Genomic DNA, 17,520 nt, shown 5'->3' on the forward strand with positions numbered 1-17,520 from the left:
GTCACCCATGAAGCCCGCCCTTCTTCTCTTATCCGTCTCGGTCGACAGATACGTACGCCAACTGTCGGAGTCGATGGCGTACGCCGGATCGGCGCGGAGGTCCGGCGGCAGGTACCGCCTCCTTCGCAGGATCTCCGCGGTCCGATCAGGCTCGCGCGCAGGGACTGGAGGGATGGGCACCCGGCGGCAGCTGAGCCGCCAGCCGCCAGGCAGTTGCACGCCGGACCAGCCGTCGCACGGCAACCATTTGCCGTGCATTAGCCTCCCCAGCGTGACGGGGAGCGGCACCCTCTTGCTGCCGCTGCCGGAGGCCTCGAAGTCGTTCTTCTTCCCCATGGCGCTGCGGTGGTGGTGGTGCGAGTGGAGGTGTGGGCGAAGGAAGAACGGGGCTGGTGGTCTTTTAAGGGCGGCCGCGCGCGGGATACGATGCCATTGAAGGCGGCGCAGAAGCCCAGCCGCCGCTCGCCAGTGCGCGCGTAGACCAGGCAGCCGCGCCATCGATGGCGAAGGCTGCGGCGCAGACGCGGAAGCGCTGACCGCCGAAGCGATGCCCTCGATGCAGACTCGCTGCCAGGCGGGCCCGGTGGAGACGCGAGCGGACACTTTGCGCGTCTGCGCAGCGTCTGCAGAGACGCAACGTCTATGCGAACGGCCCGGTCACTTTGTGTCGCGCCGCTGGAGAGGGTGCCAGACGCATTTTCGGTCAAGACGGACGCAAACGGTCGCTGGAGATGCCCTCATGAAAATTGTCCTAGATTTATTAAAATTTAAATACATCTAGAGATACCGATACATTCAAATTTTGACAAATCCACAACAACTCTCATGAAATGGAGGGAGTAACATCGATCATAAATTTGTTCATCCGGTGGGAAGGTCGCGGAGAACTGGTTCCGTCAAGTCAACCCAATAAGACCCAAGCTTTGTTTCAGTCCAAACACAGTACCTGCCAAGGAGTAGATCGGTGTTGCAAGAAATTTCGTGGAAGCAACACACCTTCCATACAAGTGTAGGCACGGGCGTCGTCTACATTAACTTCACTTGCCATTCTCGGCAATGTCCTTTTTCTTTTACGACACATCTTAATCGGCCAGTCGATCGGAGAGGCAAAGGTAGCTACTTCCCGACTCGTGTTCTAAATGGTTATGTTACGTACAGCTGCACGTCACACACGACAGTAGCCACTCCGGGCGAGATGGCCTGCACCGTAGCTACCTAGCTTACCAGACAGACCGACTGGCCAAAGACCTAGGGCCTTGATTGATTGATCGTACCGATTTTTTTCTCCCTAGTAGAAAATGGGACTTCACCGGTTATGCAATCGCATTCAAAACAATCGGCTAAAGGCTCCCTTTTAGCACCGGTTCTGCTACGAACCGGTGCTAAGGAGGTATCACGTGGAGGCGGCCGAGCACTTAGATGGGAGAACCTTTATGACCAGTTCGTAACACGAATCGGTGCTAAAGGATTTGCTGCGGTAGGAAAATGCTCCAAAATGCTGTCGCGGTAGAACCCGCTACTGGTGCCATTTTTTATCCAATTTTTTTTCTAATTATTTTCCCACTCTCTCTTTTTTCTATTTTTTTTAGATTTCTAGTATTTTATTTATTTGAAAATTTTACTCTCTAGCCACACTTAATCTCTAGTCAAATTACTTACTCCTGGTCAAACTTTTTTGCTTGGTAACCATACTTCCACTACTTCAGCACTAGCACGCTTAACTTCTGAGTTCCTTCCATCCCACTTTCAAGTGATACACGCGCATGTTTTTTATACTAGTATCATATCAATCATATAAACATGTTGGTCACGATATCATATTTCTTTATTGTTTGAATTAAAAATCATTCTTTTAAAAAACAAAAATAATGATGTAATAATAATCTTGAATAAATAAATAAACAATTTTTTTTGCAAAACCTAAAACCTAAAATTTGAGAATCTAAAAATTGTCTGACCTTTATGGTTAAGTAATAGTGATTTTATGCAGGAAGAAATTATTAATTTATTTTTTTATAAATATAAAAATATAAAATCCTGAATTTCTGGCAAAAACTAAAATCTTCGTGCTTTCTTATTTCCATTTTAAATTTTGAGAATCTAAAAATTATCTAATCGAGTAAACCCTGGTGAATTCAGATGCAACTTTCTCCCATGATCATTTTGATATATTATACAGTTTTCCCAACATTGTATGCAAAAGTTAATGCCATTTTACCTTTTTCTAAACTTTTTTTGCAAAAAAATTCGAAATTCAAATTTGTTAATTTCCCCTAATAGTATGTTGTGTAACATACATGAATCTCAAAAGATTTTAGTTTTTGAATTTTCTATCATTTTCCAATTTTTTGCGCCGGTATAGGATGAACAAGGATTTGTTCATCAATATCATCCACGGTGTTCGAGAGTTCAACCCCTCTTCAAGCTGAAGCACGACTCTGTTGGCAAGGTCGGATTCTCGTCGATTCAGAAGTGCACCGCCGCCATGAGGTTGCTTGCATGCGGAGCACATGCCGATATACATGACGACTACCTTCGCACGAGTGACACACAAAGGGCGTCGTGGATATTAGGGTGGTGCTTGAATCTGTGGTAGCTTATGACCTATGGATTTGGCATTCTTTTATTGGCATGGCGGAATCTCACAATGACATCAACGTGTTGCAGCGGTCTCGGATATTTAGCAAACTAGTGGAAGGTCATGCTCCACCATGCAACTATGAGATCAATGGCCACTAATATACCAAATGCTGTTATCTAGCCGATGGTATATATCCAAAATGGGTGACCTTTATCAAAACAATCCCGGTAACATCAGGTCACAAGAATTATCACTTTGCTTCACGACAGGAGGCTTGCCAGAAGGATATCGAGCGGGCATTTGGTGTGTTGCAAGCTCAATTTTCTATTGTACAGTACCATGTGTTAAGCTGGTCTCAGAGGTGATGCAAGCTTGTGTGATCATGCACAACATGATCATCGAGGATGACTGCAAGAATCGGGCCATGACACATGTTGGTCCCTATGAGTGTCAGGGTCCTCTTGTGGAGGTTGATCACCAGGTGCCTGCAGAATTTGCTGATTTTCTCGCCATACACGCAGAAATCCGTGACAACAATGTTCACGATCAACTGCAACATGATCTCGTTGAGCATCTATGGAGGGTCAAAGAATTATCAGCAAGTGCTGCGACGCCTTTGATCTAGCCCAACTCATTTGGCTTGTTGTTGATTTGTTGTGTTTTAATTTGGAAATAATTTTAGCAAACTTATTTATTTGTGTGCTATGAATTGTTTGTGTTTTCAAATACCCTAATAAAAAACAAATTTTAGGGTCTTGTTTGGGGGGGGGGGGCGACCGGGGAGAGATGCGCCCAAACGTAGAACCAAGCAACACCGTCCCCTAAACGCTCAATCCGGCACGATTTGGGGGTCATCTTGAGACACGCGACTCTTGTAGAAGTGAACGAAGGGAGTAGTAGAAATAGCATAGCAAATGAAACTGTGGTCTATGGGTGCTTCAGGCCACGGAAGCAGAGCCTCTTCCTTTGCAACCAAGGTTGGAAGGAACCAAGTAGTACAGTTTTTTTTGTCATCTTGTTTTTGCTTTCAAGAATACACACCAGGATGGTGTGGCGGACGCAGGAAAAAAACTAAAGCGTTATCTTTTTTCCCCTTTTGCTCTTGTGCGATAATATTTTTGCAAAATGTAATAACACAGATAGCCAGTTGATTCACACAACATAGTAGTTTAAACTGAAGGTGGAAACGCCAAGTTCACAAAATTGTGGAAGTAGGCCTGCCTGCGCTAGAAGAGACGCCTCGCCTCATGCAGGGTGGAGGCCCCGATTTGGCTCCTTGTCGTTAAATGTTTAGATTTTGCGGCGCCGCATCTTTTTGTGTGCGCCCTTGTGCAACCACCGCACGAGCACCCGCCACATCACTTGCTCGTCGGCCTTGGGACCGACAAAGTCCTAGTCCTCCTCCTCTTGCTCTGGCTCCTCCGGCCTCGGGGGTGGCAACGGGTTATCGACGAGGTATGGTTATGCGTGATGCCCGTTGGCCCTGAAGCTCTCCACCTCCATGGATAAAACGCCATCAGTGACGTTCGCCAGTGGTCCCGGAACAGGGTGTCATGTCCGTACCGCCATGTGGTCATCAACTCCCGATGGGTTAGCGCGAGAGAGAGAGAGAGAACCGGGCATGTATGTCTTGTCCTTGCATGTTCAGTGGTAACCCCCCTTGTAGGTAAGGAGGTCATTGGCCACCGTTCGCGGGGTACGACTCTTGTTCATTATGAATCTTAGGTTTTAGGGGAGGGGGGAGGGAGGGAGGGAGGGGGGAGGGAGGGGGAGAGAGAGAGAGAGAGAGAGATACCTGAATCTGGGAAGCGGCGGAGGTTGGAGGAGAAGAGGGAGGAGGGACAGCGGCTAGGGTTCTCCCGTATGGACCGATGCGGGCAAATTTTAAAACTCCCAATCATAACATATATGATCATGAGATTATATATATCATACTCTTTTTCCCTAATGGTTTCTCATAATAGGTTTATAATGAGATAATATACACAAGTTTTCAGCTATGATATATCAATTTATACTTACATTTCTCACTGGGTGAATTTTCAATGACACCATCATATTGCCTTTCTTTTAAATTTATGAATTTGCCCCCAAGATTCTCATGAACCTTTTTAATAAGGGCATCTCCAACGTGGCGACGCAAATGGACGCTGAGCGACCGTTTGAGTCCGCCCGGGCCGAAATTGCGTCTGGTACCACCTCCAGCGGGGCGACGCAAAGTGACCGGGCCGTCCGCAGCGGTGCAAACCCGACACATATTTGCGCCTGGAATGCGTCGCGGCGGAAGCTGCGCGGACGCACCAAGTGACCGCTCGCATCTCCACCGGGCCCGCCTGACAGCTAGCCTGTATCGAGGGCATCGCTTCCGCGGCCCTCGCTTCCGCGGTCAGCACTTCCGCGTCTTCGCCCCAGCCTTCGCCATGTCACGGCTACCTCTTCTGCGCACGCACTGGTGGGCGGCAGCTGGTCTTCTGCGCCGCCTTCAATGACATCGTTTCCCCCGCGCGGCCGGCCTTAAAAGTCCACCGGCATCGATCCTCCATCGCCCACAACTCCACCCCCTGCACCACCACCGCAACACCATGGGGAAGAAGAACAACGACTTCGAGGCGTCCGGCAGCGGCACAAAGAAGGAGGAGCGGCCGAACAGGGTGCCGCTGCCCGTCATCGTGGGGAGGCTGATGCACCGGAACTGGACGCCGTGCGAGGCCTGGGGGGACTGCACATGCCTGGCGGCTGGCAGTTCAGCTACCGCCGGGTGCCCGTCCCTCCCGTGCCTGCGCGTGAGCCAGATAGGAGCGCTGAGATCCGGTGAAGGAGGCGGTACCTACTGCCGGACCTGCGCGCTCGATCCCGCCTACGCCATCGACTCCGACAGCTGGCACACGTATCTCGTGTCCGGGAGGGATCGGAGGAGGGGGCAGGCTTCATGGGCGACAAGGATTTTCCCTTCGACCGTCCACCGGCGCCTCGTCCTCGAAGACAGCAGGCGCCGATGCCTGCGCAGTACGACGACGACGACTACATCGAGGCGCTGGCGTACCACAATGAGGAGGTCAAGGACAAGAGCGACGACTACGTCGCGGTCGTCTTCCAGGAATGGTAGCTAACCATGGCGGAGGGCCGCAAGTTTGAGTACCCAGACAACATGACAGACGACGAGATCGCGAGGCTCGGCATCCTCGTCTCGGAGAACGACCGACCTATGCAGTCGCCGCTGCCCTGGTACGGCACCGCCCCGTCGGGCCTATCGGAAGATGAAGCCCTTCGACTGGCGCTACAGGACTCGGCCACGCCACAACCGCCGCCTGCACCTCCGCCGTACTACCCGTGGGGGACCCCACCTCAGCCCTGGGCTCCTCAAGCTCCGCCACAGCCCTGGGCGCCTCCACCTCCAGCACCGCCGGCGCGCCCGGCGTATGTTCCGCCGGTTCCCAACTGGCCGTGGGTGGTACCGGAGCTCGTCGTGCTCGACAGCGACGGGGAGAAGCAGTAGGCGCAGGCGTTTAGGGTTTTTTCATGTGTTCAACTATGTAAATTATGTTTTCATGTTATTAAAAAATGGAAATTCGAGAAAAAAATGCGTCGTGCCGCTGGAGTCACCCCCGACGCAAACGAACGCGCGGTCGATTTCGACCATTTTGGCTGACGCAAACGGACGCGCGCGGGCATTTTCGGACGCTAAAATGCGTCGCCGCGTTGGAGATGCCCTAAGCCAATGTCTACACAAGACCCAACTTTGTTTCGGTCCAAGCTAGCTAGTAGTATCTGCCAAGGAGCAGATAGATGGTGTTGCAAGAAATTTCGCGGAAGCAACACACCTTCCATACAAGTGTAGGCATGCAAGCACGGGTATTTGTCTCCATTAATTTCACTTGCCATTCTCGGCAATGTCCTTTCTTCCTTCTTTTGCGACACATCTTAATCGGCCAGTCGATCGGAGTGGCAAGCTAGCTAGAGGGTAGAGCTACTTGCCCGACTCGTGTTCTATGCGTACAGCTGCACGCCACAAACGTCAGAAGCCACTCCGGGCAAGACGACCTGCACCGTAGCTACCTTAGCTTGCCAGACAGGCCGACTGGCAAGACCTGGATTGACCATGCAAAATATGGCTTTCGGCAGCTCCTGTATATATCCTTCCTTTGCAACGAAGACTCCTCCTATCCTTCTTTACCAAGCTTTTGCCACACAGGCCGACTGGTCAAGACCTAGCTAGCGGCCTAGATACAGATACTGGTAGTAATTGCATAGCAAATGCGACTGTGGTCTAGGGGTGCTTCAGGCCACGGCAGCAGCTGTATATCCTTCCTTTGCAACCAAGGATGGATGGAACTAAGAGCATCTCCATCGGTGACCCCAAAATACTAGCCAGCAACACATATGTCGGCTACGTATTGGAACCGCCGGTAGCAAATATTAGCCACGCAAGAGATAGTGTGTTTACATGGTAGGTGGGGAAATAAAAAGGTGAGAGAGAGTGGTAGGTGGAGAGAGAGACTAACGCGCGGGCTGGCAGGAATCTTCCAACATGGAGTTTTGTTGCTTGTGTCGACGGCTTCTCCGATAGCCTCCCTGGCTCCCTTCGCACAGGGTTCAGTTGGAGCTCGTCGGCGTTTTTATTGGGCCCATGATATCGTATAGAGACGGCCGCCGGTGTGAGCACTTTTCTATCACTAGGACCCCAAAAATTTGGGGCTCCCCGGTGGAGATGCTCTAAGTAGTACATTTTTTTGTCCTCTTGTGTTTATTTTCAAAAAGACACACCGACGGAAGCACGAAAAAAACCAAAGGGTTATCTTTTTTTTCCTTTTGCACTATTAGCTCTTATGCGATAATTTTTTGCAAAATGAAATAATACAGACCGCCAGGTGATTCACAACATTGCAGTTTAAACTGAAGGAGGAAACGCCGAGTTGACAAAGTTATGGAAGCGGGCCTGCCTGCGTTAGAAGGGACGCATCGCCTCATGCAGGGTGGAGGCCCCGCTCTGGCTACTCGTTGTTGAATGTCTAGATTTCACGGCGGCGCATCTTCTCGCGTGCGCCCTTGTGCAACCACCGCATGAGCACCTGCCACATCACTTGCTCTTCGGCCTTAGGACCAACAAAGTTGTAGTCCTCCTCCTCTGGCTCCGGCTCCTCCTTCTCTGGCCTCGGCAGCGCCGACGAAGGACGAAGGGTTATCGACGAGGTCTGGTTATGCACGGTGCTTGTCTGGCCCGAAGCTCTCCACCTCCGTCGTGGAGCGCAGAATAGAAAAAAATACGCGTCGAGGTGAGCGCGGGCCTAGCGTGCGCTCCCCATCACCTGCCGTACGCATCCTTGCCTTTGGCAGTCCTTGTGCACGGCGTGAGGTTTGCGGCCTCGTGGGGATCCAGGCGAGCCCCCATGGCTTGCCCATGCTGGAAGGGGTGTCAAACTTCATAGAAGAGGCAAACAAATGGAGGTACAGCGCCAAGCAGCTACACGATATAAAAACGATGCCACACGATTTACAACCGAGAGACATGGACACACCTTGCACCATCTTCTGCCAAGAGTGGTGAGGAGGCTTGGCCGCGTCACGACTAAAGATGGAAGCGTCAGGAGACCAGCTTGAACCCATAAATGTTTTGTCATATTTGCGAGTGATAGTGAAATCATGCTATATGGTTGCAGAGATGATTCCAAAGCAATCATTTGCTTTAATTACCACTTGAGGCGAGAATAAGTTTTAGTTTAAAACGAAAGTACTCCTCCATCTCACCAATAGTGTATTCAACTTTGTTAAAATTTAGATGTATCTAGACAATATCTAATCGGTAGACACATCTAAATTTTGATAAAGTTGAGATACTTTTGGTGGGACGGATGGAGTATGTGATACATCATCCTACATTTCCGTTCATCACAAGCGAAAAGAGGTTACACTGAATTTAGATAAATTCAGAACTAGCTACATTTCCGAATTTGATTTTTTTGGATAAAGAAATCCGACTTGATGAACTAATCATCAGAAGCAAGGAAAAGAAGGAAACGAGGCATATTTCCCCCAGTTCTAGAGTTCTTTACTCTCCTCCGCTGCTTCATGCTCGACTGCTCGTGGCGGACGAGCGGTGCGACACGGAAGCCCAAGGTCCGCCTCCTCGGCACACTCGGCGGCGCCGAGGCCGTGGACGAGGCCATACAAGGCGCAGACGAGCGTGCCCGAGTCCGCGTCCGAGTCCGGCCAGCACGTCAAATCCTCGACCGGCTCGTCCGTGCCGTGGATGACCAAGCAGGCCACCTCGTCGGCGGTCTGGTGGAAGAACTCGGCGGCGCCGAGGTCGTGGACGAGGCCGCACGAGGTGCAGACGAGCGCGCCCGAGTCCGGGTCCGTGACCACCGGGCCAGCGAGGCACGACCAGCACGTCGTCGAATCCGCCGTGGCCCGCGCGACCGGCGGCGGGGAAGCAAGATTCGGACCAGGACGACGGCCGGAGGCGGAGAACGAAACCTTGCGGGGCTTCCGCTTCGACGACTTGGCGCGGGGCATGAAACGGCGTTGGGGTTCGGTTCGACGACCTGAGGTGGCGGGGGAGGAAATGGCGTGGCGGCGATTCGGCTCGACGGCCGGTGGTGCTCCGACCACGCGCTCCGTCGTCGGCAGGGGGAATATCAACCCCATCCTGGACCTGGACGCGCGCCTCCGGCGGGCTTAATTTGCTGCAACCCTAAACTGGGGCAGCTCAAGGGTTAAGTATATACGCCGACTACGTGAGTAACTTGCGCGGCGCGTTGCTGTAAAGGAGATCAACTGCAACAAATACTACTACTACGTGATATCATAACAGAATCCTGGTTTCCTAATCTCACTGACGTGATCTGATCGGTGTCGCTCAAACCCTGCGCTACTGCACTCAATTCTTCTTCAGTTCAATAGGGACTTGAAAACGAACATGGCTTTTCTGCTCCCGAGCTCATATGTTCCTGCTTCAATAAAAATTAAGAAAAATAGCAAATAAAATCTGAAATTTTTGTACAATGAACATGAATGTGTGGTCTAATAGCATATCAAAAATCTCCTAGAATGGTGCAAAAAAAACAAATCTGATGTTGCAAACAACAAATCCAAATGCTCCAAACAGCACAATTTTTTATTTTTGCATAGACCACCAAACATGTCATTTATCACCACAAAGTTGTTTCCAATTAAAACACATACTCATGTTCGTTGTAAAAAAATTCAATTTTTTTTAAAATTTGTTTGCTATTTTTTGCAACTTTTTATTGAAACAGAGCATATGACCTCTGGTTCAAAAGTGCATTTCTGCTTGAAGAGCGCCAATTGCACGGATGGCCACACCTGGACAAGGGTTTTTTTGCTCGTGTCAGACGATCGTGTTCAGACCTGTGAGGTCTACCGCTGACTGTAGAACTATATGACGTGTTTGCAGAGACGATGATTGTATCCTCTGCATCAATTGCAACAGATACTACTACGTACGTGAAATCATAACAGAATCTTGTTTCCTAATCTTAACTCACGTGATCTCAGCGGTATCGCTCAAACCACTCAGCTAAATAGGGACTTGAAGAGCACGGACCGATGGCCACTTGGGCAAGGGTTTTCTGCTCGTGCCAGATGACCATGTTTCAAGCCAATTCATTGTCCGTCTACCTATGTGCTTTCACGAGGAACATATCACAGCAAGAGAATTGCCGCCACGTACAGAAAACTATTGCACATGGATCTGCAGAAAGTTAGCGACATGAGAGTTTTGTTTCTTCAGGTAGTGCTAGTGAAGGATAAGCATACGGGAGGAGTAACCGAATTAAGGTGGATAGCGCAGAGTTCAGGCAGAATACAGACGATTATTGGTACCAGAAGTTTTAGTTTCAGAAAGCATGCAAGCCCACATCTCCTTCATAAATGGCACATGCCAGAGAAAAACTAAAAAGAAGTTAGAAACTGAATTGGTAGCACTTTTGTTTCACACATAACAAAGAAGCTCCAGCCAGCATGTAAGTATGTAAATGACAACTTAAAAGGAGCATGGAGGTAACGCTGAATTGTCCCATCCAGAACAAAAACTCCATTAACAAAACTCATTCAGCTAAAATTCGATCCAGCCAATAGAATCTCCTTATGGCTGTTAAAGAAAATCTATAGCTCCTTCGCATACAGTGCATCCTACTTGCTGTTGCTCTCCTCCGCTGCTTCCTGCTCGTACCGGCGTTTGAACTTTGCAATCTGTCCTAGGCTCTGTGCCATCTGGCGCTTCGCCCTCATGTGGTACACCTTGCCGGTGTGGTTGACCTTGGTCATCATGACGTTGATCAGCCTGCCGCTCTGTGTCACGTACGAGATCCACTGCATCTGAGGGTGTAGTCCCTTCCTCATCCTTCCCACCTGGAATCAGGGTGCAAGGTCAACTAACAAAAGAGATTTAATACATATCTGTTATCAGGTTCCCAGATGTTAACCCTGAGAGAAATATCCGCTTCCTCAACAGAAACATGGAAGATAAAAAATCATGATCAACATTCACCAAGATGAAAGTGGGATCTTGCCATTATCAGTCAATCATAACAAGTATACCAAGTTTCCAGTATAGTAAGAGTAACACAATCGCGCAAAAGGTTTGGTTGTATGATAGCTAAAAAATTATTAACGGTGGAACTTTAAATACTTGACTGGTCACTAGAACACTTGGTCAAAGAAACATGACTTCCCGCAGATACATAGCCATTCTAGTAGAATCGAACGAAACTAAAATCCAATCTGTCATTACTAATCAGTCATTCTGAACTCAAGAATATAAAACTTGCAGCAAAGATTGTACTCAGATGTGCTGGAAGGGAGATCTCCATTAAAATAATTTAAACCATCAAACTAACATACTGAGATTACTGAATAAAGTAATAATAATAAATCACTTCAAATACAGCTCAAGTATCATGCAAGTTGATAGCCCAATAGGCAGGGCAAAGTCAAATTTTATTTGAACCGCACAAAATATACACACTGCAGCTTACTACTCATAGGGGTGGGAACGGATCAGATAGTGCACTTTTACTTCTTTCAAATTGATCTTGTCAAATATGGGTCTTGTCAAACAAGGATTGGATCTTAGTCGAATGTGAGTACAGATTGAATGTTCTCTCAATTAGACACAAATATGAACATCTCACAACTTGAACGCCAGACATGGAGCACAAATAACTAGATAACAGGTGTGTCTATGAAAGTTTAGTGTATATGGATTTCAATTACAGAACTTTGGGAATTTTCATAAATAATAAACCTTCAATATTTTCCAGTCTAATGTACAGTGCTACACAGATTCAGGTTTGTCAGACACAAAAAAATACACACACAGCACACGTTAATAAATTTGCCCTTTTTGGTCACATCACTCTAGAACGACACTGACAAACAACAAGAGCATATTTGGAATTGGTGGAAGTATCTATTATAAGTGTGATGATGGTCTTAGTCATTTCTTGCCATCCTGGTGGGCCTTGTCTACACACGTTATCACTAGGGAAGGCAGAGATGACCACATACACAGTGCTGCAACGATCAGAATTGACGAACTGGCATCAAAGAAAATGCTCCTTGGATCGTAGCAGTTAAGGAATAATCAAGCAAATGGGGAAAATAAAGAACCAAACTACCAGCCTGGCTCCAAAGTGGTTGACTCTTAGACTTGCTTTCCCAGTTTTCCTTGCCTCCACAGAAAAGGCAAAAAACAATAGCAGACATTATCCAAAGGCTGCGTAATACCAGTGATTGTGAAAAAGGATTGCTTGGTGACCTCAGCCAAACGCTGAACACCACCTGTTCCAACTTGGAAGGAAAGAGACAATCACATGTCCTACGCTGAGGGCACCGGCATGGAACCCGCGGACATGACGAGGGTGTGCGAGTTGTGTGAATAGGGTGACGTGCTCTGCGTTTGAGCCTCTATCGAGTGGAGGTAGGGTGTGGTTGGAGCACTATGAGATAGGATTTCACTTTGCATACTCGGGGGGTCAGAATTGCTAAAACAGGCAACTTCATGCTTAATAGAAGATGAGTAGTGCCCAACCAAGCCAGAAATATTCTGCATTACACCAATTTGAACTTAATTAAATGGCTTAGCCAAAAGTACAATGCTCTAGTTGTCAGATTGGATAGAGAAGGAAAACTAGAGAGAGTAGATGACAAGCAGGCTAAGAGGAATAGGACAACATCTATCTATTCTCTACACAAAAGCACAACACGTACACATGGAAATGTTCCTTGCCTCCCAGTAATCAAGGACTAGTCAACGAAAAGGCGGAAATCAAGAACCAAGTTACCAACATGGCTCCAATGCGATCAATTTTAGACTTGCCTTTTGCAGTTTCTTTGCTTTGACAGAAAAAAAATTAAGGAAATAGTAGAAATTCTCCAAAGGTTGTCTAGTACTAGTGACTGTGAACAAGGATTGCTTAGTGATCTCCACCAACTCCCTGAAAACCACCTGCGCCAACTTGGAACGGCAATAGATGATCACATGTCCCACGTCACCACGTGAAGGGCACCAACATTGAAGGTGCCAGTCTAAAGGCGGTGTGCATGTTGTGTGAAAAGGGTTACATGCTCAGCGTTTATGCCGCTGCAGAGAGGACGTAGCATGTGCGCACAGCACGATGGATAGATTTTTGCTATGCTTTCTTACTGGAGTGGATACTTAAGGGGTCATAATTGCGAAAAAAGAATACTTCAATTTTACAAGAAGATGAGTAATGCCCAACCTAGCCAGAAATGTTATGTGTTTCACCAATTTGAAACTTAACTCAATGGCTTCACCATCCAAAAGTAGAATCTGCTCTTAGCTATCAGATTGGATAGAGAATGAAGACTAGAGAGAGTAGATGACAAGCAAACTAAGAGAAATAGGACATCATCTATCTATCCTCTACACAAATTCACAGCACATACGCATGGATCTGAACCAAGTTCACATTTATACTTATTAGCTTAATACTAGGTAGCACACATAAGAATGGAAAACTTCAAACGGAGGCCGAGCTACACGTAGCCCTTTATTTTCAAACACTCAGAATTCGTATTTCAAAATTTTCAAAAATCTGAATCAAAATTCTAAAGATAGCCAATGTTGTATACTTCACTGGGTGTAAAATTTCAATACAAACTACTTTATATTCTAGCCTACACAAAAATGACAAATTTTATAGTGAATAGTACACATTTCAAGACTACTAATTTTGTCAGATTTGTCAATTTCGTGCAGCCTATAAAACAAATCAGTTTGCATTGAGATTTTGCACCATTGTAGAATACATCATTGGCTACCTCTAGGATTTTTTCCTGATTTTTTTGAAACTTTGAAATATGAATTTTGAGTCTATGAAAATAAAGAGCTGCATGTAGCTCGGTCTCCAAAACGCCACTCACATAAGATGATAAGAATACCACATACACTTGGGAGAATAGATAAGATCTAGCATCTAACCTACACAGCATCATTGCGATATCTTATCAGCTACGCCACATTTTCCATAATCAACACACTAAGGGCATCTCTAGCGGCCCGACACATTTTGGACACGATTTGTGTCCGTTTCGGTTCGTTTGCGTCGGACCGCGAACACGAAAATGACTCTTTTTTCAACTTGTCCGTATGAGTCTGGCTCTGCCCCAGCGGAAGTGCCCTTTTTTTTACCGCAAAGGGCATAGCAATATGAACCATGCATTAATTAGGGAGTAGAGAGAGGAAGATACATTTTGTGTTGCCAGCAGTGACCAGCACATAGGCCATGCATTAATTAGGGAGGAGAGACAGTGGTTAGTCGGACAGTAGACGCAACTGTTAGCACATCCCTATGGCCTGACTAACCCCTATCTCTCCTCCCTAATTAATGCATGGCCCATGTGCAGGCCACTATTAGCCACACAAAAGACATCTTCCCCCTCTCTCCTCCTTAATCAATGCATTGCCCATACTAACATGCCCTTTCCGGTAAAAAAAAAGACAGTATCGCTGGGACAGGGGCAGACGCATAAGTTCTAAAAAAAGAGCCATTTTAATGTCCGCAGCCTGGCGCAAACGGACCGAACGGACAAAATCGTGTCGAAATGCGTCGGGCCGTTAGAGATGCCCTACGGATCTTCAAATTTATGGGCCCAAATTTTCACATTGCATAAAAAAGGTAAGCATCTGGATCAAATAAATAAATCTAACGGCATACGTCTCCACCCTGAATAACTCCACCCTGAATAACTGCATGAGGACAACAAAAATAATTGTGCTGACACACACGGAATGGGTAAAACCCAAAAAATGTCGTCCAGCAGTGTAAGCAAGGAAACTCAGTGGCCAATAATAACTACCGCAAGGCACAACAATTTCTTACACTCAGAGACTCTTAAGAATACCAAATACAGGGATCATGCCATAACAAAATGATTTATTTTTTTGCGATTTCATAACCAAATGAATTGGAACCGAAGCTGAACTAGCACCATACAGGTTCGAAGACATGAACCAGAAACATCCCGAACTACATGGCACGGGCCTAGACAGCACTGGCGAATTATCGAATCGACATTCTGGAATAATCGGTAGCAATTTGTCTAGGAAAATGGTAGAACATGATATATCGATCCCATAGCAACAGCACCAATACCAGGGAGTTTGTTAGCCAGACGACCGCCGCCGCAGACCAAACACTAAATCGACAAGGACAGACAGCCCTATCACCCAGACCGAGCGCCACGGATAGCAGGGGAGGAGGAACCAAGAGACCTACCCGATTCGTGGAAGCAGTCGAGGCGAAGGCGCGCGGGAGGCCACAGCACGGCCGCGCGAACGACGCGAGCGTGGCTAGGTTCGCCGCTGGGGATGTGTTGGGGCGGGCCGGGTGCTCAAAGAGCGGACTCTCGCCGGCCGTCGTCGGAGGCGGCGGCGTTTGGTTGTGGGGTGGGAAGGAAGAGAAAGCGGATCTATGGAGAGAGCTGAAACTGCTTGAGCGTTTTAAATGGTGCAAGATTTATCTATTTTCTAAATTAATACCCCTCCGTTCTAAAATAAGTGTCGCAGCGTTTCTCAAAGATCTACAGTAATTATTTTCTCAATAAATCTGTTTAATTTCTATTCATTTATTTGTGTGGTTTGCTAACCAACAGAAAATTGCTTAGGTCTTAGTTGATGCCGAGAACTGCCGATCCAAGATTGAGATTCATGTGTTAGCTTAAACCCCAAGAACAAAGTGGTATCCTCGGTGACAAAGGTGCCCTAGCCGGCCCACAGCTCCTCCTCCTCCTCCCCCCAGTCTTCTTCACGCCGCCGAAGGTTGTCAGCGAACAAATCCACCTAGCCGAAGGTGGCGACAAGGACAGTTCTCCTTGGCGATGAGGTGGCGGCCTTGACCTCCCCTCTTCGTGCGAGCTTTGTGTAGGTTGGTAGGCCAATACTCTAGGTCGGCTCCTATGACGCGGTGAGGGAGGCGTGCGAAGTGATGGGTTTCAAGGAGGTTGTTGGTGGAGGATCGTGGTGGTTGGCAGACTCACATGTTGAAGGCCATCAACAAGCATGGTGTGTGTGCTTGACGGGCACTGGTACGCCATGGCGTCCAGAAGTCGGAGTTGTGGCTTCGGGAGTTGGTTATAGAGGTGGCTATCCTAGGCATGCGGCGAAGGTTGTCTCATGCATGACGGGCTATTGGTAAGCTCTAGGTCCCGTCGCGTGGATCTTTAGTTGGCAGTGCTTCTCGTCGTGTGCATGGGGCTACTGGGCAACAAACGTGGGAAGGTGATAGTGGTATAGTCGGTCTAGCTCCGGCGGTGGTTGCGACTCAATGTCGAATTAAGGTCTTACTTTTTACATATGACCAGGGCATACGACGTTGACACTCGATGCCGCCACAACCTTCTTCAAGGCGGTGTTGAGGCATAACGCTCGCTCCTCTGTCTAGGAGAGCTCCAGGGGAAACCTCAAATCCCCTTGAGATCAGACGATGGCGAGTTCTTTTATAACTCGATCACACCTTGGGGACCTTCGTGGAGTTGGAATTGATTAAAGAAACATGTGGTAGATGATGGTCGACTTGTCAGCACAGGTGGTGCTTTTTCTCTCGCAAAAATGCAAAAAAGCTTTCTGTTTCGATCCATTGATAGAAAAGAGATTTTTGTGTCGGGGGATGACCCCTGGTAGGTCAAGAGTATGGGAAATATGCCAAGATAAGATACTTATAAAACGGATTAAGAGATAATCCGGATAGAGAAGACCGGAATAAAAGGTTACCTGGTTGGTACGGTCCGGTATACCGGAAAGGATATGCCAGAGCAAGGGAAATCGGCGATAGCTAAGTCGGAAACACCTCAAGAGACCGGTCTGGGAGGAGAAAAAGATAGGGGTCCAGTTTACTCCGGCAAAACCCTCTTAGGTCCGGCATAGCCTCAACGGCTATATGTCGCCACCCTAGTCAAAGATTCCCTCTGGAGCCAAAGGACATCGAGGAGGTAAGCAGATCAGCTTTAAACGAATCCCTGGAGCCAAAGCAGCTGGATGACGAACGAAGTCTCCGTAGGCCGACCAAGGAGGATCACCAGACAAGGGGTGCAGAAGGGAACGTCATGACCTGAGCCAAAGAAGCTTTATAAAGTAGGCTTAGGTAGGCATAGATTCCATTGGGGTTCCTTCCCTTGTAAACCTCCTCTCCCTTATATAAGGAGAGGGGCACTTCCCTTGCACGGGAGAGCTCAACTCATAGTCTAAACCGTACACCTCTTTTTCTACCTCTAGTTCTTCTACCTCTGGCCAAGAGGCTAAGAGAAACACCTTGTAGCTCCCTGTTGAGTTCATATAGCAGAAGCATGCAGGAGTAGGGACTTTACCTCCTCACGAGGGCCCTGAACCTAGGTACATCGTCTTGTTCATGTGTGTGTTCGTGTGAGTCTCATCTCCATCCTCCCCTCCTCCGGTTCCC

At 47.9% G+C, this 17,520-nt stretch overlaps 1 protein-coding gene across 1 annotated transcript; it reads right to left on the reverse strand.

The window, feature by feature from the left end:
* Positions 1 to 10,413: 10,413 nt before the first annotated feature.
* LOC124665984 lies at positions 10,414 to 15,435 on the reverse strand. The gene is made up of 2 exons (XM_047203339.1): positions 15,343 to 15,435; positions 10,414 to 10,951 (listed from the first exon to the last, which is right to left on the reverse strand). Exon 2 carries the CDS (start codon positions 10,940 to 10,942, stop codon positions 10,733 to 10,735), a length of 210 nt encoding a protein of 69 aa, XP_047059295.1. The 5' UTR covers positions 10,943 to 10,951; positions 15,343 to 15,435; the 3' UTR covers positions 10,414 to 10,732.
* Positions 15,436 to 17,520: the final 2,085 nt, after the last annotated feature.

This window comes from Lolium rigidum, chromosome 6 (genome assembly GCF_022539505.1).
Source record: "Lolium rigidum isolate FL_2022 chromosome 6, APGP_CSIRO_Lrig_0.1, whole genome shotgun sequence".
Taxonomy (NCBI): domain Eukaryota; kingdom Viridiplantae; phylum Streptophyta; class Magnoliopsida; order Poales; family Poaceae; genus Lolium; species Lolium rigidum.